The following is a 24,451-nucleotide window of genomic DNA, read 5'->3' as shown; positions in this document are numbered from 1 at the left end:
TGTTGACGTAGAGGTCGAAGCGTGTAACAATGTTCTGTTGGCGCATGTTAAAAGGTATTCGAACTGCGCTTCAGGCAAGACGTACAAAGGATGAGAGACACAGAGATTGATTGACAGTGGTTGATGCTGTGTAATGCCAGCACGCGGGTTTTTAAGACACGACGATACTATGAGAAAGGAGATATTTGGGCTAGTTAGTTGAAATGCTTACTGAAAAAGCTTGCAATGCCGAGAAAAGACAGCGACCATGCGCTCGTCTCCGTCATTTCACGGCATTGGTCTCGTGTCTCCGTGCAAGCTTTTTCAGTATGCGAATATGGGCTTCAGTATAGTTTTAAATCGGTAGATTTGAGCATCACCTTATTCAGTACGCATGGCTGTGTTACTTTTATTTCTAAATATGCTTTCTTTTCAGGACCACAATAAAAACAACTATCCTTTGAACGGGAACAAACAGCACTTGGACGGGACGAGCAGAGGACGACAGACATAGGCGCCTCTCTCGTCTGCCATCCTCAGTTCCTCCCGTCCAAGTACTGTTTCTACTCGTCCACATGATGTACGAACCAGTCTGCACCAGCGCACTCCTTCAGACTGTCCTGTTCTACCATCCTGTTCGATGCAGTACAATGTTATTGTTGTGGTACAAGTGGTGTTATTGTTGTGCCACAGCTTTACGGTGCCTTTTGCATCCGTTCGTAGATGGTGGTCACTGTGAACGAGTGCGCCAAGGACATGGTGCGGAATTTCGCAGACGCCGCAAGGGAAGGGAAACCATATGACGTCAAGTTGTAAGTATGCTGCGCTTTCGCAGTTAGAAGTCTGACAAGCGAAATCTTTGACACACATATGAAGTATAACGCACACTTAAAGGTATTTCGAGCAGCAATTGCGCATTTAATGAAAGCGCGGATCTGCAATGTTTCAAAGAAAACAACAAGAAAAATGCTGCTTCCAGCTAGCTTCAGATAAAATATTTTCACGGAAAAATGGCATCCTAAGATTAAACTACAAATACAAGCCTGAGCTCCACTTGGCCGCTAGAATCGCCGTCCTTTAGACAATGCTGCTGGTAAAGTTGTAAATGTAATCGGCGCCTTTATGGCACATGCATTTAACTACCGTTGGTTTGCTAAAATGCTCAAAGATACAAATATAAGCTCAAGCTCTGCTTGCTCTCCACAACCGTCGCCATTTGCGCAATGCTTTAAAGAAATGTGATAGGCACCATTTATGGCACACGCATTTAACAACCGTCTATTTGCTTCAGTGCATAAATATACAAATGCAAATGCAAGCTCGACTTGTTCTGCACAATCATCGTTTGTGTAATGCTTTATACGAATGTGATAAAGGGTACTTATGGCACACGCACTTAACAACAGTCTGTTTGCTATAATGCACAGAAATGCAAATACAAGCGCAAGCTCCACTTGCTCTCGATAATCGTCTTCGTTTGCGCAATGCTTTGAATGAAAGTGAAAGGTGTCAATCATGGCACGCGCCATTACCCAGAATCTGTAGGCCTTAATGCATAAATATATATATACAAACGCAAGGTCCACTGCTCAGCACAATCATCATTTATGCAATGCTTTATACGAATGTGATAGGGGGAATTTATGGCATATGCACTTAAGAAACGTCTCTTTCCTATAATGCATAAAAATGCAAATACAAGCGCAAGCTCCACTTGTCCTTCATAGACATCGTCATTTGGGCAATGCTTCGACCGAATGTATGCCATTTATGTTATACGCATTTCGCAACCATCTGTTTTCTATAATGCATCAATATACAAATACAAACGCAAGTTTCAATTGCTCTGGACAATCAGCAATTGTGCAATGCTTAATAGGAATATCTGAGGGCGAAATAATGGTACACTCGCTTAACAACCGTCTGTTTGCTGTAATGCCAAAAGTACAAATACAAGCGCAAGGTCCACTTGCTCAAGACAATCATCGTCATTTGGACAATTTTTTGAACGAATGCGACAGCTGGTTTTAAACGGCATAGGCATTTCACAACCGTCTGTTTGCTATATTGCATAAATATACGAGTGCAAACGCAAGCTCCACTTGCTCTGGAGAGTCATCACTTCTGCAATGCTTCAATACGAAAAGGATAGGGGGCGTTAATGGCACACGCACTTAACAACCGTCTATCAGCTATAATGCGCATAAATGCAAGTACAAAAACAAGCGCAAGCTCCACTGAATCTCGATAATCGTCTTCATTTGCGCAGTGCTTTGAATGAATGAATGAGGCACTGCAATAGCGAACGATCATCAGAGGACTGACGAAGACGACGATCGCCGATAGTCCAGTGTACGGGCTCCATCTTGTATGCCTATCTTTGGCCGTTGTGTATATATATATATATATATATATATATATATATATATATATATATATATATATATATATATATATTGTTACAAGCACGGGGAAAAGGGGTTTATTTAGGCGTGCGAGAGCAGGAATGGCAGGCTACGAACAACAGGAATGGCCGCTGCACAGGCTTCGTTCTCCTCTTGTCTCTTCATGATCCCCGCGTCCCTTTTACGCGCTTGGACGTAACATATACCTCTCCTCGCAGACAAAGCCCACTGGGCGAGTCAACTAGCTCGTCGTGGCGTGCATGATTTCAACCGTGCGACATGCGCGACTTGTGTCCTAGCAGAACGTCTACCAGTGTCCGTGAGGTGCGCGAGGGTATAGTTCACTTCACTGACTTTGTCGATGACAATATACGGTCCATCGTAGTTTGCCAGAAGCTTTTAGCACAAACCGCGCTTCCTTGTGGGAGTCCAAAGCTAAACGAGATCACCAGGGTGATATGTAACAGGCCGATGTTGTGCGTCGTAGCGGGCTTTGGAGTTTTCTTGTGATGCTAAAGTCCGCAGACGCGCAAGTCTCCGAGCCTCTTCAGCGAGGCATAGCGTATCGGCGACCGTAGGATTGTCGTGGTGGTAAAAAGGGAGGACAGTGTCGAGCGTATACCGGAGCGGCCGAGCATATAGAAGGAAGAAGGGGCTGTAGCCGGTTGTCTCGTGCTTTGCGGTGTTATAGGCGTAAGTAATAAATGGTAGAACTTCATCCCAATTCTTGTGATCGGACGCAACATACATGGAAAGAATATTGGTGATTGTTCGATTAGTGCGGTCAGTGAGGCCGTTCGTATGCGGATGATACGGCGTCGAGTGCCTAAGGTGCGAGTTACATAAACGCACAAGCTCTTCCACGATATCCGCCGTAAATTGACGTCCCCGGTAGCTTATGATAACACCAGGTGGTCCATGTCGCAGAACAATAGCGTGAAGTAAGAAGAGCGACACTTCGGTGGCAGTGACTGATGGTATAGCCGCCGTCTCGCAATAGCGTGTGAAATAGTCGGCGCAGACAATTATCCAGCGGTTTCCCTTAGATGACTTTGGAAAAGGGCCTAACAGATCGATTCCAACTTGCCGAAAGGGTGAGCTTGGAGGCGGCACAGGTTGAAGGAGACCAGATGGGGCAGTGGTTGGGCGTTTCCGACGTTGGCACTGTATGCAGCTGGCGACATAAAACTCAACCGAATGTCGCATCCGGGGCCAGTGAAAGCGTTCTTGAACGCGATAAAGGGTGCGCACAATGCCTAAGTGACCGGAGGTAGGGTCATCGTGATTAGCCTGAAGGATTGCTGGCCGGAGACCCTCCGGCACCACTAAAAGGAAGCGCGCACCCGTGCTTGAGTAGTTCCTCTTGTAGAGGAGCCCGTCCCATAGACAGTAGCTGCTTGTTGCACTTGAATGGGCGGAAGTGAAGAGTGGCTCAAATTTGGTGTGTGTACGTTCTGATTTGAACGCATCAATATCTGGAAAAGCGGATGTCACAGAAGCGACGAGATGATCAAACTCGTCTGCGTCGCAGTCCGTCGTGGTAAGCGGCATACGAGAAAGGCAGTCTGCGTCAGCATGTTTTCGGCCACTCTTGTAGGAAACAGTGAAGTTATATTCCTGCAACCTCGAAGCCCAGCGCGCAAGGCGACCACAAGGGTCACGAAGGTTCACGAGCCAGCACAGGGAATGGTGGTCTGTGACGACTAGGAATGGGCGTCCGTACAAGTACGAGTGAAATCGCTGAACTGCAAAGATTACAGTGAGACATTCTTGCTTTATCACCGTGTAATTTTGTTCAGGTTTGGTCAATGCGCGGCTTGCATAAGCAATCAGGTGCTGACGGTCGTCATAACGTTGGACCAAGACGGCACCCAGACCGACGCCATTAGCATCTGTGTGAATCTCTGTCTGCGCAGTAGGATTGAAGTGGTGAAAAATAGGTGGGGAGGTCAGCAGGAACTTAAACTGACGAAATTCAGACTCGCACTCGGGTGTCCACTCAAATCGTGCGTCGTTATGTAGCAGATTTGTCAGAGGATAAGCGACGTCAGCAAAACCAGGAATAAATCGGCGAAAGTAAGAGCAAAGACCCAGAAAACTACGAAGCTGTTTCACTGACTGCGGTGCACTGAATGCATCAACAGCTGCCGTCTTGAGGGGATCAGGCCGGATACCGTCTTTGTCAACAAGATGACCCAGCACAAGGGTTTAACGGTCACCAAATTTACACTTCTTGGGGTTCAGAACTAGGCCAGCGTTTTTGATGCAGTCGAGGACAATATCCAGGCGCGTATTGTGCTCATTGAATGTGCGCCCGAATATAACAACGTCGTCAAGATAGCACATACAGATATTCCATTTTAACCCACGCAGAATGGTGTCCATGAACCTTTCAAAGGTTGCTGGAGCGTTGCACAACCCAAGTGGCATCACATTGAATTCGAATAATACATCCGGGGTTATGAAGGCTGTTTTCTCCTTGTCTGCCGGGTGTATCAGGATTTGCCAATATCCTGAGCGCAGGTCCACTGAAGAAAAATAAGAGAGAGAGAGAGAGAGAGAGAGAGAGAGAGAGAGAGAAGTGGTTCTTGTGGGGAAGGAGAAAAGGCTGGCGCTATTTTCTGCAACCCATGCGGGAGCACGGCTCAGCACCAGCAGGGTGGAGGGGATGGGGTTAAAAGAGAGAGAGGGTAGGAGGGAGAAAGGTAGGGGGACGTAGAGATGGAAGCGAAGTAGTGGCCGATCAGGAAGCCCGAGGTGGTGGGATGGCCGTTAGGCCATCCGTCTTTGTAGAAATGTCCTATAATCTCGCCGAGAGCCCCGACGAGTCGAGGTACTCGACGACACTTAGGAGGGCTGGTAGCTGATTACGAGTGGGGAAGAGGATATCTTCCTGTCGTGAACATAGGAGCCCCAGGCGGTGGAACTCTTGCAGAAGTCGACCGCGGTGCTGCAGGTGAGCAGGGCAGGCCAGCAGGAGGTGCTCGAGAGTTTCTGGTTCACCAAAGGAGGCACAGGCTGGCGAGGTGGCTTTCCCAAGGCGGTGCCGGCGGGCTGCCGTCCAGTAGCAGCCAACTCGCAGCCGGAGCAGCAACGAGGCATCCCTTCGTAGGAGGCCGTGCTGTGGAAGAGGCCGTGGAGGCCGGCCCAGGGATGATGTACCGGCGCAGCCTGTAGCTCGAGAAGTCTGCGGCCGTTACAGCAGGGCTGAGGGGGACGCTTGAGTGGTGGGAACTTTTTGCCAGAGTGTCCGCCTCTTCATTGCCCGGGATCCTCACGTGTGCCGGTAGCCAATGCAGAGATACTGAGCATCCTGCGTCCTGAAGGGCTGTCAGTCTTGAAGAGAGCAGCGCTACCCCAAGGCTAGCCCTGTCAGGATTCTGCAGGCAGAACATCGCCGCCTTGGAGTCGCAGAAGATGGCTACCTGGGTCGCTGGTAGCTCCTCTGCAAGTAGGTCCACAGCAAGGTGGAGTCCTGCTAACTCTGCTGTGGTAGAACTTGCGTGCCCCGGGAGAAGGCACAGCTTGCTCTTTCGTAGGGCCGGTGCAACGCAGGCTGCTGTGGATGAGCCAGTCTCCGGTATCACGGATCCATCGACGAAAATGTGAAGGTGGTCCCAAAGTCTCTCTTGGAGGAGAGAGACTGCCGTCTGCTGTAGGGCACATGTTGGGGAACGATTCTTCGAGACACCTGGCAGCTCCGTCGATATAGGGATTGGTGGTCGATGTGGTGGGCGAGGCTGCACAGCGTTCGCAGGCGTGTCCCCTATGACCTGAAGAAAAATAAGAGGCCGAATGAAGGCAATCAATTGCATCATCAATCCGGGGCAGCGGGTAGACATCCTTCTTAGTCACGGCGTTTAATCTTCGATAATCGACGCAAAATCTCCAGTTACCGTCTTTCTTTCTGACGAGTATGACTGGAGCTGCCCAAGGACTCGAGGGCTCTTGTATTATCCCATTTTTCATCATGTCACTCACTTGTGCTCCGATTATCTTCCGCTCCTTAGGCGACACGCGATAAGTCTTTTGCCTGATCGGGCGCGCAGATCCCGTATCGATAGTATGGCGCGTTCGTGACTCGGGAATCGAGAACGCTTTGTCCGGCTGTGCAAAGTCAAACACTGACAGATGCTTAGAAAGCGTATGCACCAATGTAGGGCGCTCCCTTGTGCTAAGCGACTTGTTTATCATAGACAGAAGCTTTTTGTCTGAGACGTGGCGAAGGTTAGCAGGCTCACACGGCGGGTCTTTTAGTACGGCTACGGACGAGGACTTGTATTCTGTAATGTAGGCGAGTTTCAAGCCTTCTGGAAGTAGGACGGGTTCTGCCGAGCAGTTGGCTGTCCACAAGCCAGCACGCCCGTTGCCGATGGATACCACACAATAAGGGACAAAAACGTTCCTCTTCACACAATTTAGATGCATTGGCTCTACGGAGGCATCGAAACTGTCTGGAACTTCACCGCGACATACAACCGGCACGCACACAGAGGTGGACGCAGGCACAACAGTATCTGCAGACACACAAAGTTCATCTTGACTGCAGGTGTCCTCTGAGGCCCCTGACGAAACATGGCCATCGACGCAAACTTCCCCCGTGCGACAATCAACGGTCGCACTATACTGCCGCAAAAAGTCGATGCCCAAAATCACTTCGTGCGTCGATCGGGGAATAACTACAAACTCCGTCGCGAAAACTCCACCAGCCAAGGATGCTTCAGCAGTGCACACACAAACAGGGCGCAACGACTCGCCGCTCACTCCACAAAACGTTGCAGCCTGGTCCCACCGAAATACAACTTTACGCCCCAACCGACCTTTAAAACCGAGACTCATTACGGATACAGTTGCTCAGGTATCCACTAAAGCCACTGTAGGAACACCATCAACAAGTACAAGCACTTTGTTCTTAATCATAGCAACTGCAGGGGCATTTCTCTCGATAGCACGTGTCGGGCGACCTCACCCTCAACGGCCGCGCTAGCTAGTTTTTCGGTTGTGAAGGCGAGGAGGAGCGGCGCACTGGCGATGGAGATTGACGTAAACGCGGTGCACGAGAAGTCGGCGGTGGCGTCAAACTCCTGTCAGATGCCGGCGAGCGGCTCCGGTAGCTTCTCTGCCAATAATCGTTGCCGGGAGAGACGCCAGCTGACCAAGAGGTGGTGTACGGCTGTTGAGTCGTCCTCATAGGAGGTGTGGTCCTTGTTGAAGACTCCGATCGACCATTCCAAGTTGTTGGACGACGATTGAAAAACCTCGCTATGTGGCCCGTGACACCGCATTGGAAACACACCGGCAAATGCCGCAAATGTTCTTCCACGCAGTCACGCATGTTGCTGTCGACTGCACAGCCAGCAGGTGGTTCACATTCATCATGGCTGTCGCCGGGAGGCGTGCGTGCGGCAAGGGCATTGGTCGTAGTCATGATCTTGATAGCTTATGGTCCCTCTCGTTTGTAAGGTAGACCTATATTCGACGGTCGCTGAGTGAACCGTGGGTTGCCATGCGGTCGAAACGGCCGTGTTTCTCATCTCGTGTGGTAAGTACGCATCAGTGATGCCGGGTGTGCAACGGTACATCTCTTCCCGATGGAGCAACTCTTCCCGAACAATCTGCCGTATTGTTGATGGAATGTCAACACACGAGCTCGGGTCTACACTTGCCACCGTTGTGACATTAGCGAGGCGACCAAACTTCGGTATTATCCGTCGCATCTTCAGCGACTCAAAAGTCCTACAGTGGTGAATGACGTCAGACACGGAATCCAAGCTTTCCTTGCCGGTCAAAAAATTGTAGACATCTTCGGCTATTCCTTTCAACAAATGTCCAACGTTGTCATCTTCAGATATCTGGGAGTTGACTATCTTACACAGTTTCAGCACTTCTTAGATATAAGTCGTACAGGGCTCGCCGGGAACCTTAGCTCTTTGCGAATGCGTCTGTTCAGCGCGTTTATTTTTTGCGCTAGAGTCTCCAAAACACGCTCTGAGCTCCTCGACGAAAAGCTCCCACGAAGTGAGCGTGTCTTCGTGATTCTCATACCAGACGAGCGCTGTGTCGGTAAGGGAAAACACAACATTGGACAACTGTGTGGTCGAGTTCCAATCGTTAGACCGGCTCACCCTTCGGTAGTTCGTGAGCCACTCGTGGACATCTTCTCCGGCTTTTCCTCCGAAAGTGAGTGGCACCCGGTAATATTGCCACGGAACACCAGGTGCTGGCCTTGAAGCCGCGTCAGATCCTTCAGGAATCTGGCAGGCATATTCAGGCATGTCAGGTGAGGGTGGCGGAAGTCCGGCCAGTCGATGGCTTCGGCGAAGTTGTAGCAGCGTAGGCTCCGTGGTTACGAGGTTTACCCCCGCACCTCCACCAATTTGTTACAAGCACGGGGAAAAGGGGTTTATTTAGGCGTGCGAGAGCAGGAACGGCAGGCTACGAACAACAGGAATGGCCGCTGCACAGTCTTCGTTCTTCTCTCTTCATGATCCCCGCGTCCCTTTTACGCGCTTGGACGTAACAATATATATAGTCATATGATATGAAGCCAACTAACAATGACGACAAGGACAACATAGGGGAAATTACTTGTGCTTAATAAATTAAATAAAGAAATGATAAATTACTGGAAAATAAAGTGGATGAAAAAACAACTTGCCGCCGATGGGAACCGAACCCACAACCTCCGCATTTCGCGTGCCATGCTCTACCAATTGAGCTACCGCGGCGCTGTTTCTCCATCCACATTTCGGGTATGTATGTGTCCTAGTAGAACCCTGGGAGTGTTAGCCAGCGCCACCACCTACATACCTAGGCGGCGGACGTGGAACGTCCTTTTTGCGCAGGCGTCACGAGAACGTGATCTTTTTTCGGTGAAGGCAACTGGTCAATAAACCCACACATGCTACCTGAAGGCATCAATGTTGCCGGATTCTCCTCTCTCGCCTCCTCTCCTCGTTTGTATATATATATATATATATATATATATATATATATATATATATATATCAAGCCGGCACACACGTCGTCTTCTTGCTCCTCAGTGCAGCCTCACTGTGGTGGCTGTTCCGTAGCATCACCCCTGGCAGTAGAAGCACCGCCCCGGTGCTTAATCTACACATCCGCGGCGAAAGGTGTCTAGTATGGCTTTAGTCTCGCCACGTTAACGATATCACTTGCAGCCGACGATGACGCTGACAGGTCGGCGGGGATGACTTCATACGTGACATCGGTCACTTGTTGCACCACACGGTATGGGCCAGTGTAGCGCGACAGCAGCTTTTCGGAAAGGCTCACACGTCGAATAGGTGACCAGAGAAGCACCTGAGAAACCGGAGTAAAGTGCACGTCGCGATGGTGGCAATCATAGAGGCGTCTCTGATGCTCCTGTGAGGCCTCGAGACGGGTGCGGGCGAGCTGGCGCGCGTGGTCGGCGTGTGCGATCGCGTCGCGGGCGTATTCAGTGGTTGAACGTGTGGCCGAGGGGAACAAAATGTCCAAGGGCAACGCGGGTTCTCGGCCATATAGGATATAGAATGGTGAATAGCCGGCGGTGTCGCGACGCGATGAATTATACGCGAACGTCACATATGGTAAGTGAAGATCCCAGTCGTGGTGGTCGGTCACAACATACTTCAAAAGCATGCCGGTGATGGTCCGCTTGAGGCGCTCCGTGAGGCCGTTGGTCTGTGGATGGTAGGATGTGCTGAACTTGTGTTTTGTAGAGCAGGAGCGGAGGATGTCCTCGACGACTGCCGACAGAAAACTGCGGCCACGGTCAGTGAGTAATTGGCGCGGAGCACCGTGCACTAAAATGGTGTCATAGAGCAGAAAGTCAGCAACGTCAGTAGCACAACTTGTCGGGAGGGCTGTGGTGATTGCGTACCGCGTAGCACAATCAGTAGCGACGGCGACCCATTTATTTCCGGAGCCCGAGCGAGGAAACGGTCCAAGAAGGTCTAGACCAACACGGAAAAAGGGTTCCGGTGGGATGTTGATCGGCTGGAGACAACCAGCTGGATGTGTGGAGGGCTTCTTCCGGCGCTGACAGGGCTCACAAGCGGCAACGTAGCGGCGCACGGAGCGGGCGAGACCCGGCGAAAAGAATCGACGGAGTACATCGTCGTATGTGCGCGAGACGCCCAAGTGTCCAGCCAAGGGAGCGCCGTGAAGTTGTTGGAGGACAGTCGAACGCAGGTGCGATGGAATTACGAGCAGAAGATCAAAGCCGTGTGGATCGAGATCGCGATGGTATAATGTCCCGTCCTTAAGGAGAAACATCCGGAGAGAGGCGTCGCCAGGCGTTGACGCCAGATGGTCGATGAGGGCTCGTAATGAAGGATCGCGGCGTTGCTCGTTGCCGATTTCAAACAACTGGGACACAGAGGAAACACAAGCGATGGCGTCCGCATCAGTCGGTTCGTCGACGGGGTTGCGGGACAAACAATCGGCATCCTGGTGCAAGCTGGTGCGGCATCCTTATATACAACAGAGAAGGTATATTCTTGCAGGCGTAACGCCCAGTGAGCGAGTCGTCCCGTGGGGTCCTTGAGCGAGGATAGCCAGCAGAGCGCGTGGTGATCAGTGATGACACAGAAGGGGCGTCCGTACAAGTATGGACGAAACTTTGCAACAGCCCACACAACAGCGAGGCACTCGCGCTCTGTGATTGAATAATTGCGCTCAGCGGGTGACAGAAGTCGGCTGGCATAGGCTACAACGCGATCATGTCCACGCTGGCGTTGTGCTAACACTGCTCCTATGCCGTGACCACTGGCATCAGTTCGAACTTCCGTTGAGGCAGACGGGTCAAAGTGGCCCAGAATTGGAGGCGTGGTAAGGAGAGTAGTGAGCTGCGAAAAAGATGCGGCATGGTCAGGTCCCCAAGAAAATTGGGCGTCGTTCTTCAAGAGGTCGGTAAGAGGACGTGCGATGGTCGCAAAATCGTTCACAAAGCGTCTGAAATAAGAGCACAGCCCTACGAAACTACGAACGTCCTTGGTACACTTCGGAACAGGAAAGTTCGTAACGGCACGAATTTTGTCCGGATCAGGTCGTATGCCTCTGGCGTCCACGAGGTGTCCAAGGACGGTGATATGGCGGCGAGCGAAGCGGCATTTTGACGAATTCAACTGGAAACCGGCGCGGCGGAACACGTCAAGAATCGCTAAAAGACGGTCTAGATGCGTGTCAAATGTGGGCGAATAAACGATGACGTCGTCCAGATAGCACAAACAGCTGGACCACTTGAACAGCTGAAGCAAAGAGTCCATCTTTCGTTCGAAGGTGGGGGGCGCGTTACAGAGACCGAAAGGCGTCACCTTGAACTAGTAAAGGCCGTCAGGGGTAATAAATGCAGTCTTCTCTCGGTCCATGTCGTCGACGGATAGCTGCCAGTAGCCGGACCGTAAGTCAATAGAAGAAAAATAAGTGGCACCGTGCAAGCAGTCTAGAGCGTCATCAATACGTGGCAAAGGGTAGACGTCCTCTTTTTGTGATTTTGTTCGAATGGCGATAATCTACACAAGAACGCCACGTTCCATCCTTCTTTTTGACAAGTACGGCGGGAGAAGCCCAGGGACTACAGGAAGGCTCGATAATGTCCTTTGCAAGCATCTTTTTGACTTCCTGTTGGATAACAGCTCGTTCGGATGCAGAAACACGATATGGACGTCGGTGAATAGGGTTCGCATCGTCAGTGTTTATGCGATGGGTCACAACGGACGTTTGACCTAAGGGTCGATTGCCAGAGCCAAAAATGTCGCGATAGCTGTCAAGAACGCGGCGAAGGGCTTCAGCTTGAACAGGTGTAAGGTCAGAGGAAACCATCTTCTCAATGTCGACGTCAGTACCGTGCGATGACGTCACGGTATGGGCTGAGCTGGGACGATCTTCCACTGGGAATGGCTCGATCTCATCATACTGTAAAGCGCTGATTATAGCCAATGAAATCCCCTGGGGCAGAACTTGCGCGGTTAGCGCGAAATTGACAAGGGGAAGGCAGGTGCGGTGGCCAGTAATTGTCAGCATAGTGTGCGGCACGGTAACACCATGCGTAAGTATAACTGCCGAAATTGGTGCGACCACGTAATTACCGTCAGGTACAGCTGGTGAGGACAAGTCGATGTGCGTCACAGATTGAGGCGGTAGGCGAATAAAATCCATGCAGCTCAAATGGCTTGGAGGCGGGTCCACAAAGTCGGCAAGAAGAGGCAAGTCAAGGTGAAGTGAGCCGGCCGAACAGTCAATGAGGGCAGAATGATTGGCAAGAAAATCCAGACCGAGAATGAGTTCGTGAGGGCAATGCTCAATGACGGTGAAGAGAACGACGATGTGTCTCTCAGCAGTGGTGAGTCGGGCAGAGCACATGCCAACAATAGGGGCAGTCGCTCCGTCGGTGACTTGTACAAATCGGTTCGGGGCGGGCGTCAGAACTTTCTTGAGCCGACGGCGAAGAGCAGCACTCATAATGGACACATGCGCCCCGGTGTCAGTCAACGCGCACACAGGAACATTGTCGACGAGAACGTTCAAAAGATTCTTGTTCGTGGGTAAGGTGAAGCGAGGATTTTGAGCCAATGTATTTGCAGCTTCACCTCCAGAAGCTGCACTGTGTAGTTTTCCGGTTGGGGGTGCGGCGAGTAGGTCGGAGAAGGAGCGCGGCGTGACGGGGGCGGACGAGATTGACGACGGGAGGGAGAAGGCAAGCGGGAGTAGCGGGGTCGTGTCAAAGGTGTCGCAGGGTCAGATGATGGAGCGGGCATCGAAGCGGCGAAGGAAAAGGACGCGCTAGAAGGGCGAAGGTGGTAATCAGGAGAATAGCGTATCGGAGAAGTCCAGCGGCTGCGGCAGTGGCGAGCGACATGTCCAATGCGTCGGCAGTTAAAACAGATCGGCTTGTCATCCACGGTTCGCCCTTCGGAGGGGTTGAACTGTCCGTAAGAGGAGTAAGAAGAACGAGGTGGGGACGTGCGTGGAGAAAGAGGTTCTATCGTATGGAATGAATGGATTGCAGGCCGACGTTGGAAAACTCTTGACGGACGGCGGCCTGGATCAAGGAGATTGTCACCGGAGAATGATCAGGTGACCTGAATGAAGGGGCCGCCGGTTGTGCCGCTTCGACCTCACGACGAATGATGCGGGTCAAGTTGTCACATCGTGACGGCTGGTGGAAGAGGTCGTCACAGGATGACGTAGCAGCTGTGTTGGGAAGTCGCGTGATTTGCTTGGATACCCGGTGGCTTTTAGCATGCTCGAGATGGCGGCATTCCTTGAGGATCGCATCGATGCTGGTGACGTTCGTAAACACCAGTAAATTGAAGGCGTCGTCAGCAATACCTTTGAGGACGTGATTAACCTTATCGTCCTCCGACATGGTCGGGTAAGCCTTGGCACAAAGGGCCAAGACGTCGAAAATGTACGACACGTAGGACTCGGTCGACGTCTGTACACGTGTGGCAAGGGCTTTCTTGGCATTGACTTGGCGACCGAACGGATTGCCAAAGAGGTCGCGGAGCTTCTCTTTGAAGAGATCCCAACTCGAGATCTCCTCTTCGTGAGTCTGGAACCATGCAAGTGGAGCTCCGTCGAGGTAGAAAAGAACGTTCGCAAGCATAATAATCGGATCCCACCTCTGACTGGTGCTGACACATTCGTATAAGCGGAGCCAGTCGTCAACATCAGGACTGCCGACTCCGTTGAAAACACCGGGATCACGAGGGGGGGAGACGGCGACATAGGTCGGGGCTGCAGGCGGAGACGCTTGCGTAGATGAATTGCCGCCAGCAGGAGCCAAAGGTGCATTGTCGCCGTTGCGACCGCTGCGAAACTCCATGACTGGTACGGGGAACGTCCACCTCCACCAAATTAATGTTACGTGTAGCTGAAGCTGAATGCTATATAAAATTTATTTACACGGAAGCTAGCGGAAGCCAAAATGGCGACGCTATATCACGCCGGCACACACGTCGTCTTCTTCCTCCTCAGTGCAGCCTCACTGTGGCGGCTGTTCCGTAGCTATATATATATATATATATATATATATATATATATATATATATACGAGCGCATACGCAGCCGATTCTATTGGCCAGGCCTTTCCACGAGCATAGCTAAATATGTTGCCTCGTGCACGCTTTGCCAACACCGTAAGCGACCTACTACTGCTCCGGTCGGGACCCTACAACCACTTCCTTGTCCAGCACAACCCTTCTCTGTCGTCGGCATTGACCTTTGCGGGCCACTCCCACCTACTCCAGACGGCAACAGATGGATCGTCATTGCTGTTGACCATTTGACCCGTTACGCTGAAACAGCCTCAATACGCTCAGGAGCTGCCTCAGAAGTAGCGGCCTTCTTCTTGCCGGCTGTCTACTTACGTAATGGGGCGCCTCACGTTCTTTTGAGCGACCGAGGCAAGGCATTTCTTTCAAGCACTCTTAATCAAGTTCTGCAAGCGTCCAACACCGTGCACAAGACAACGTCTAGCTACCACCCTCAAACCAACGGCCTAACAGAGCGATTTCATCGCACGCTGTGTGACATGATATCTATGCATATTCAACCTGATCATCGTAACTGGGATGCGATTCTCCCATTTGCAACACTTGCGTACAACACGTCTGTTCAACGGACCACCGGATCCTCTCCGTTTTTCTTAGTATATGGCCGCCACCCAACCTCATCACTCGACGTTTCTTTCTTCTCTGGCCCCGTCAACGCTTCACCATTCTTTTGCGACCAGTTTGTGTCTCGCCTTGCCCAATGTCGTCGTCGCGCCCGCATGAACACAGCAGCCAGCCAAGACGATTGCAAACATCGGTACGATGCCTCTCATCGCGTCGTTTCCTACCGCCCTGGTGACGATGTGCTCCTATTGACACCTGCACGAACACCCGGTTTATGTGAGAAGCTTGAGTCTCGATATATTGGCCCCTACAAAGTCATAGAGCAGTCCTCCCCGGTGAACTATTGCGTTACACCTGTTGAGGCCCGAACCGACCGACGCTGCCAGGGAACAGAAATCGTGCACGTTTCTCGCCTGAAGCCCTTTCATCTCCGTTCCACTGTGTAATGTGCGCCCAGGCTGGCCGCTTCCGTCCACGGGGGAAATTAGTGTAAGCATTTATGCGGACTTCATCTTCATCTGTACAAAGTCATCATCATTCATCGGCTCGTGTTCGTTTTTGCATCGGCGCCATTTTTCCTTCTTGGAATAAAGCGTCGTCTCGACCGTGGTGTTTCAATATATATATTGTCAAGCGTCTTTTCTTCCCACAACAATATTACCGAATACATAATTCCATAATATCTCATATTCCCGCAGTACTTGCCTGCTTCAAGCGTATACTACCCTTTTTCCTTAATAATTTATTAATACCTTAGTTTCATGGGTGTGAACAACTTACTACTTACGACCAGCCAACATGTCAAGATTACCACCTCACTTTAGCCTGGCGAGTGCCCTTGATTAGCTCGTTGCCTGTGCGGGAGCCAAATTACAGTGGCGCTCGCAGTGCTTATTAACGCGACAGCGTTAAGGAGCTCGTGTCGCAGAAAAGCCGGTGTCGTCGGCGTCGGTGTCGGTGTCGGCGGCGTTGGCCGTGAGCGATAAATCCCAGCAGGCACAACTTGCACAGGCACAATCCCAGCAGGCACAATAAAAAACAACTTGCAAGATGGGCTGGGTGGGAATGGAACCAGGGTCTCCGGAGTGTGAGACGGAGACGTTACCACTGAGCCACGAGTTTTTTTCTTTATTGCCGGTCTTCGACGTACACATACGGCATAAACAGATACACTCCATAATGGTAAAAGCAATGACCGTCTTGGGCCCTTGCGAATAGTTAAAAACACTTGATTAGCGCTAGTTCATCCAATATATGCATCCATTCGGGTGGTTCTGTTCTCGTTTTATAAGCTTCACGCAGATATAGCACGCTTTCAATGAAATGCTCTCTCGCAGGATGAATAACAAGCCTCTCATGACGCTCATCCATTCTTGTTTTCCACAGGCTATGTAAACATATTGCCATAAACATGTCACATGGCATATCTGCGTTCTCAGTTGGCAAGAAGCGGATGCCGTACGGTGTTATCGGTAATTCCTTTTTCAACGTTCTTTGCAGGATGTCCCACAAGGACATTCCATCTGAACAATCAAGAAAGATATGCTCAATCGTCTCTGGTTGCCTGCATCTTGAGCAGTTTACAGACCACGGCACAAAGATTCCCCTTTCTCTTAGCCATGGCTTCACTGGGAGCGTTCCACTGTGTAAGTGGAAGAAAAAGGTTTTTGCGGATGACCGTATCGGCATCCGCTTTACTCGCTTGAGCACATTTCCTCCTCTGGATTCAATGCGGTACATTGAACGATAGACAGGAACAGGCAATGATACATCAAGTAAATCTTTGTACAGTCTTTTCCGTTTAACAGATGCAAGGTAATTAAATGAAAAGCGCGTATGTAGGAAGTCAAAGGCCAATACGACTTCTCGCAGGAAGCCTCTGAGCCTAGGTCCTGTGCTGTAATCGGAGGACACAACGAATTGAGGCAACGCGTTGCTCAAACGTCTTTGAAGGACTGTGCACAAGAATGTATCCTTCTGATCACGTAGGAACAAAAATCTCGACACGACTTGTCTTAAAAAGAGATGAACCAACCCTAGGCCTCCACTTTTCAGTGTTCTGAGCAAATTAGTGCGACTAGAGCGCTCCCATACGGAACCCCAAATGAAGATGGCAAACTGCCAGTGTATTCTTTGTATGCTGACTCTTGATGCACACAATGCTTGTAAAACATACCAAATTTTGGCCACTAGAAACACATTACACATTGTTGCTTTTGTGAATATTGATAGTTCTCTCCCACCCAGCCTTGCCCTTTTCGCCTTAATTTCTGCGACCTCTCCTTGCCAATAATCTTTGGTGTCCTGGTGGTGTTGCAGACGTACCCCAAGGTACTTGGTAGGCGTATTCGTCCACTGCATTTTTTCAAAAAGTGAAGGCGTGTCTTCCCATTGTCCATACCATATCCCAATCGACTTGCGCCAATTAATCGCACTCCCCGTCATTTTACAAGTCTTCCCATTGTCCATACCATATCCCAATCCACTTGCGCCAATTAATCGCACTCCCCGTCATTTTACAATACTTTGTCACAACATTAACGGTATTGCTTACACTTTGCTTGTCATCACAAAAAACAGCGACGTCATCCGAGTATGCTAACAATTTTACCTCACTGTAACCGACCCTAAAACCCCGGACATGGCTCTCTTTTATTATCTTTAGACACAGTGGCTCGAGATATAGGGCAAACAGTAGAGGCGATAAACCACATCCCTGTCTTACGGAAGACCTGACGGCAATGCTGGGAGAGAGTGTTCTATCAACCATTACCTTTGTGGAAATGCCTGCATAGCACATTCTGATCCCTTCTGTTAAGATTGTTCCAACATTCACGTGCTCCAAAACATTGAAAAGAATTGTGTGTGTCACTCTATCGAACGCTTTTTCTAGGTCCAATTGTAACATGGCCACCCTACCAGAAAAGTCGTCACAATGCTCAAGTACTGTTCTTGCTACGTGTACGTTTGTAGTTATTGACCTCCCCTTAATGCCACATGTTTGATGTGGCCCTATCAATCGTGTTATTATACTCTGTAGCCTTCTGCCCAAAACTTTAGTGTATATCTTATAGTCTGAGTTTGTTAAGCTGATTGGTCGGTAGGCTCGCACGGATAGGAGTGATGAGGGATCGGTAGTTTTGGGTATCAGGACAATATGACTCTCGCGAAACGACGGTGGCAGTACTCGCTTTTCATAGGCTTCCGTGATAACGTAATAAAGAGCTGCAGCTATATCTGTTTTGAAAGATTTATAGAATGATCTACTCAGTCCATCAGGTCCTGGCGTTTTCCCAGGGCTCAGGTCGTCTATAGCCTGCTATATTTCCTTGATGCTTATTGGCATTTCTAATCTATTTCGTTGTTCATCATCTAGACTTGGCAAAAGGTGTAAGAATTCATTTTCGAACCCCTGTTGGCATTGCGTTTCATGTCCTACGAGTTCGCTATAATATTCTACAAGGGCAAGTTGGATGGTTTTCTTATCACGTACTATTTCATTACGGTATGTTATCGCATTTATCTCCTTTCGTGTGGCATAACTTTTTTCATCCGAAAACGAGCGCTTTGTAGGTTGTTCTCCGCACCATAGATGTTCTGCGCGTGCGCGAATGATTGCGCCCCGATATTTTTCCTTATCGACAAGTTCCAACTGTGCTTTCGTTCGCTTTATTTCTTTAGCGAAACAACCAGGACGGATGCTTTCCATGTTTAAATAAAAGTTGAGCTCACTTTGTAGTTCTATTTCATTTCTTTTTTCTTGGTGGTGAAGAATGCTGGACCTTTCTATGGCTATTAACTTTGTTTCTTGCTTAAAACACTCCCACCTTTCCGTGCAGTCACTGTGAACACCCGATAACAGCTCTTGAATGCTATCTTGAATTTTTTTTATAAATATTTCGTCCTGCAGCAAGTTTTCATTGAATTTGCAAAGAGCCCAGTTGAAGCTTGACGGCTTCTTTGGACCAAGCGAAAAACGGACCAAACTGTGGTCGCTAAAATAAACATGTTTGACTTCATAATCACTGCACAATGGCAACGCTTCCCCAGAAACATAGACACGATCCAGTCTGGCATGGCTGTCCCCTTGAAAATGAGTGAACCGAGGTGTATCATTATTGGCTAAAACGTCGCCTATATCCTCTAAATTATGTTCTTCAACGAGTGCTGCCAAGAGGAGCGCACTGCCTTCGAGACGAGACAGATTACGGGCTCTGTCTTCCACTTTGCAGACACAGTTGAAATCTCCCATCACGACCATGGTTCTCTCACACTTCAAGTGACATTCCAAGCTTTCAAAAAAAAAAAAAAAACCCTGCGCTCGGCTGTTCTATTCGGCGCGTAAACACAGATAGCGCGGAACTTGAGATTGCAAAACATAAAATCGCACAGTATAATACGCCCGGAATCATCACTAAATACATTTTCCACATTTATACCAGTATTATTGGGTAGAAAGAGCACACAGCCCCCTGCTCTACCAACAGCATGAGAAACGCACACATAATATCTAGACATGAACGCTTGGACTAGGCGTTCGGTCCCATCCTCAGTTTCTATCTTTGTCTCTTGTACAGCAATAATGTCCAGATTATTTTCGATGAACAGGCGATTAAGCTGGTACGGCCTCTCCCTTGCCGTAAGTCCCCGCACGTTAATCGTGCCTACGCGTAAGGGTGTTTCAATGCGTATCGCCATTTCTACGGTGAAGAGATCAAGGTCGATAGATACCAATAAATTTGCAGCTCCCGTCAGTGACGAAGGATCACTCACATTAACGTGGCGAGTCTGCGTTCAGCCTGCACTGTTGACTGGTCTTCCATCGGCAGATCAGAAGTAGCAGCATTTTCCACCACCCACTCCCGAACCCCTCCCCCCCCCCCCCCCGGCACGGGCAAAAACACGCGAACGCACGACCTGTTAAGACCGCTGCGTCGCCGCCGCCTTTCTGTCCGGCGGTATGGTTGGCGTTGGTCTAAAAGTTGGCCTCCGACCAGTTGCTGTCTTCACAGGTGGTTCGCCCGCACTCTGAGTGCTCGCATTCTGCTCTTCGCCGGTACTTTCTTCGTGCGTTCTTTTGGCCGCTGCCGCTGCTTTGCTGGTTTCCGCAGTGTCCATTACGCTTGAATCGTCCTCACTCGTTGCTACGGAGGGTTGCTTGCTTGTACTTGCGTCATTACTTGTTTCAGCGTCCTTAGTTGATGTAGTCTTGCCAGATGTCGGTATGGCTTCACTCGTAGCCTGCTCTACATCTCGTTTCGTAGAATTTGTGGCTGGGTCTTTCTTTGAAAGTGGCGCCAGAGATGGTCTCGACGCACTGGCACTTTCCTCTGCGTCGACTTCGTCCATGAGGTGCTCGTTGACGACTTCCTCACTTCTCCATGGCTCCGCAACGTTTGCATACGTGCGCACGCACTGACTTTCTTCGTGGCCGAAGCGTTGACACACAGAGCAACGTAGCACGCGGCACTCGCGCCTGATGTGCCCCGTACGGTTGCACCGAAGACACAGTGGAGCACGACCTGGCACGACCACTAGCGCCATTATGCCTGCCACTCTTAGCTGATGCGGTAGATCGTCAAGTGTCACACCTGGCTTCAGCTTGAGGGTCACTGTACGCATAGACGACCCCTTGTCCGTGATGCCTGGTACACGCCATTGCTCTTTCTGGACGTCGTTGACTTTCCCGTATGGAGCAAACGCCGCTTGTACGTCTTCGTCGTGCACATTGTGCAGCAACCAGTGGAGTTTAACCCGGACATCCCGGTTGTGTGGATCCACAACCAAACATCGTCGTTCCTTGACATGAACTGCCGTATACTTCAGCATTTTCTATGTCGCCTCTGCACTCTCGAACGTCACCGCCCAGACGTGGTTCATCTGGAAAGCCCCCAAGGCGACCACCTCGGGGAACAATTTCAAAGGAGCCAGCGTGTCGCGAAACTCTTCGACACGGAATGGTCTCGCTTTCACATCGCCGTGTAGAAAAACTGTGTTTAAAACACACGAACCTGTAGGCAGTGGCGGCAAAACAACATGGTATTCCGGTTCAACGGACGCAGGCATCCTGTTTCCGCGGCTTGGCATAGCCGCAAACACCGCACCTACGGAGCGCGACATTCGACGTCCGTACCGAACGGTAGCCGGAAGTAGAATTCTGACTGAGCCACGAGTTCGATGCTTCAAAGCGGTACAAAAGCGCCTCTAGTGAACGCGGTGTTGCCTTCGAAACGAGCTGTTTCTAAGGCTCAGGCGTGCGTCGCTTGCTCAGGCGCACATTTCGTTGTCGCTCCGAACGCTGCATTGCTCGACGCTCACCGCGTTCGATGCGGGGCGCGTAGTCGCTGCGCCGTAGCCCATTGTCTTACACCCCTTGGCGGGTCGACGGGAACGCTGTCGCGTTCCACTCTTGAAGGCGAAGCTTAAGCGTCCTCCGATTTTTAGGATGGCATGTCAAGTGCCAGTTTATTGTGATGTTGGCGCGCTGTCTGGCGCGCTAACATCCCAATCTGTTGGCGGTAACCACACGGGAGATAAAATATCAGTTTGCTCCAGCAGGATTCCTTATAACTGAATAACACGAAGACACTTTTGTCATCACGCATTCTGATGTGGCGAGAAATTCGCCATTGTAGTCGTAGCATCGAGAATGTCTTAGGGAGTGTGATTTACAGAATGACTAATCGAAAACATAGGCTGAACGAAGAAATTAAGTGAATCAGGATGATGAGATGGGTTTGTTCGTAGTTGATAATGTTCTATAGATGCATTGCACGTGCTGCACTCAGAATCTCAATCGTGTAATTTGATCCTGCGTGCTCTGCGTCACTAAAACTACCAACAAAAGCAAGAATAGGGCTTGTTAGAGCTTTATATTAATTCGGTTAAAGCAGCTGCAATTCACATAGGTAAGGGTGCCATTATATATGTGATAACTGAACATGTTTGTTGATGCAGGATCTTTGGAGCGTTTGGTTTAGACGTCACAGCGCAGACAACATTCAGCTTCCGCCTGGACTCCCACCGAGACGTACACAATCCGTTCGTCTTGCAGGCCAAGCGCTTCTTCGCTGCAGAATATAACTGGAGAGCCTTTCTCAGCTGTAAGTATTGCGCAAATCACTGCGGTGCGGCGCTTCTTATAGTTATGGAGGAACTCACGCAGCGCGAGCTATTGCGATTGTCTTGCGGCTGGGAACGTACGGCAGATCATGTTGACGGGGTCGGAACTGTAAATATTGACTAATTTTAATGCGTTAATGAAATCCAAATGTTTTGCAAGACAATACACACACACACACACACACACACACACACACACACACACACACACACACACACACAAACACACACATATATACATACATACATATATATATATATATATATATATATATATTATAATGCCGAGACCGATCAAGTTGTCCAGCGCTGTTTATTCCAAAAAAGCAACGCCCCCAGCTCACGCGCGAAGAAGTAGAACAGGGAAGATGATGATGGCTATGTACAAATGAAAACGACGAAGTACGTTAATAGTGCTTACACTAACTTCCCCCCGTCATGGAAGCGGCCAGCCTGGCCGCAGATTAGAGATTATCTAAACGGGGAGTGAAGGGCTTCATCCGCGAGACGTGAACAATTTCGGCATTCCGGCGGCGCCGGTCAGTGACGGAGTGTACTGGGCGGACGAGATAGTTCACTGCAGATGTTTGCGGCACAACGGTGTATGGGCCGATGTAGCGTGGAAGGAACTTCTCACAGAGGCCTGGGGTGCGGACTGGAGTCCAAAGCAGAATTTGGTCTCCAGGGTGAAAACGTAGGCCATGGCGTTTGTCGGCGCAGTAACGCTTGCGCTCAGCTTGGGTAGCTTCTGTGCTTTGCCGGGCGATTTGACGGCAATGTGCAACTCGGGCAGCAAAATCTTCTGGAAGCGACGCGTTAGGCGAAGAAGGTGCGAAAAATAGTTCTCTGTCGAATATGGTGGAAGGAGATCGTCCATACGCAAGGAAGAAAGGGCTGTAGCCGGTAGTCTGTTGAATAGCAGTATTATATGCGAATGTCACAAAAGGAAGAATTTTATCCCATTCAGTGTGGTCAAGACGGATGTACATGGAAATCATGACAGACAGCGTACGGTGGAAGCGCTCAGTAAGGCCATTGGTTTGCGGATGATAAGAAGAAGTAGATTTGTGGACGGTATTATTGGCTCGAAGAACTTCCTCGAGAACTTGTGAAATGAACGCCTTGCCACGGTCACTGAGAAGAACGCGAGGAGCCCCGTGGCGCAAGACGATTGCGCGCAAGAAAAAGTCGGCGACCTCAGAAGCGGTGCCGGATCGCAGAGGGGCAGTCTCGGCATATCTTGTTAAATAGTCGACCGAAGTGACAATCCAACAGTGACCGGAGGGTGTCAACGGCAAGGGACCATATAAATCAATGCCAACAAATTCAAAAGGTTCGTCCGGGCAAGGGAGAGGTTGTAGTAAACCGGCAGGAGGGGATGTCGAGCGTTTGCGGTACTGACATGACGCACAAGAGGCAATGTATTTGGCCACCGTTGTGGATAGGCCAGGCCAGAAGCATCAGGTCTTTATGCGGTCGTAAGTCTTGTGGAAGCCTAAGTGGCCAGCCGATATATCGTCGTGAAGTGCCTCTAATACCCGCAAGCGAAGGCAGCGAGGTAGAACTGGGACCCACCGGTGACCTGTTGGGTGGTAAACGTAGCGGTGTAGCACGCCACCTTGAAGGCGGAATTGTCGAAGTTGGCGTCGCAAGCGGCTGTTGGGTGGTTCGGTGAACCCACTAAGGCGATCCATGAGAGCTCGATGGTAGGAGTCGGCCCGCTGAAGCGAGACGAAATCAGAGCGTGATGAAAGCGTAACTTGGTCCAGGGGCGTCATCGAGAGTTGGTGTGAGGCAGACGTAGCATCGGAACGACGTGGTTGGGAATACGACGGCGCGTTACCGGGAGAGAGTGAGAGTGGGCAGCGAGACAACGCGTCTGCATCCTGATGGCGTTTTCCAAACTTGTACGTTATACTGGAGTCATACTCCTGCAAGCGGAGTATCCAGCGTCCTAAGCGTCCTGACATGTTTTTCATTGATGGCAGCCAACACGGAGCATAATGGTCGGTGACGATGGTGAAGTGGCGGCCGTAAAGGTAGGGGCAAAATTTCTGAATCGACCAAACGATAGCCAGGCACTCTTGCTCTGTAATGGTGTAGTTCCTCTCAGCTGGAGAAAGTGTTCGGCTGGCATATGCTATGACTTGCTCTTTAGATGCTGTATTACGTTGCAGAAGTACTGCGCCAATACCTTGTGCGCTTGCGTCAGTATGGAGTATGGTGGGGGCACGATTATCGAAGTGGCGAAGCACTGGTCTGGAAGTAAGATGCCGCTTAAGAGCTTGAAAAGCCGACTCGCAGTCGCTAGTGCACGTG

General features: G+C 50.2%; 1 protein-coding gene across 1 annotated transcript in view; it reads left to right on the top strand.

The window, feature by feature from the left end:
* Window positions 1–24,451, top strand: part of LOC142574424 (cytochrome P450 3A9-like) — a 421,036-nt gene that overhangs the window by 194,744 nt on the left and 201,841 nt on the right. The window contains exons 6-7 of the mRNA XM_075683508.1: window positions 703–791; window positions 21,968–22,113. Of these exons, the coding sequence (XP_075539623.1) occupies window positions 703–791; window positions 21,968–22,113 (235 nt within the window). The remainder of the gene's footprint in view (window positions 1–702; window positions 792–21,967; window positions 22,114–24,451) is intronic.

Source organism: Dermacentor variabilis, chromosome 3 (genome assembly GCF_050947875.1).
Source record: "Dermacentor variabilis isolate Ectoservices chromosome 3, ASM5094787v1, whole genome shotgun sequence".
Classification (NCBI taxonomy): Eukaryota; Metazoa; Arthropoda; class Arachnida; order Ixodida; family Ixodidae; genus Dermacentor; species Dermacentor variabilis.
This window is presented reverse-complemented; position numbering and strand designations above follow the sequence as displayed.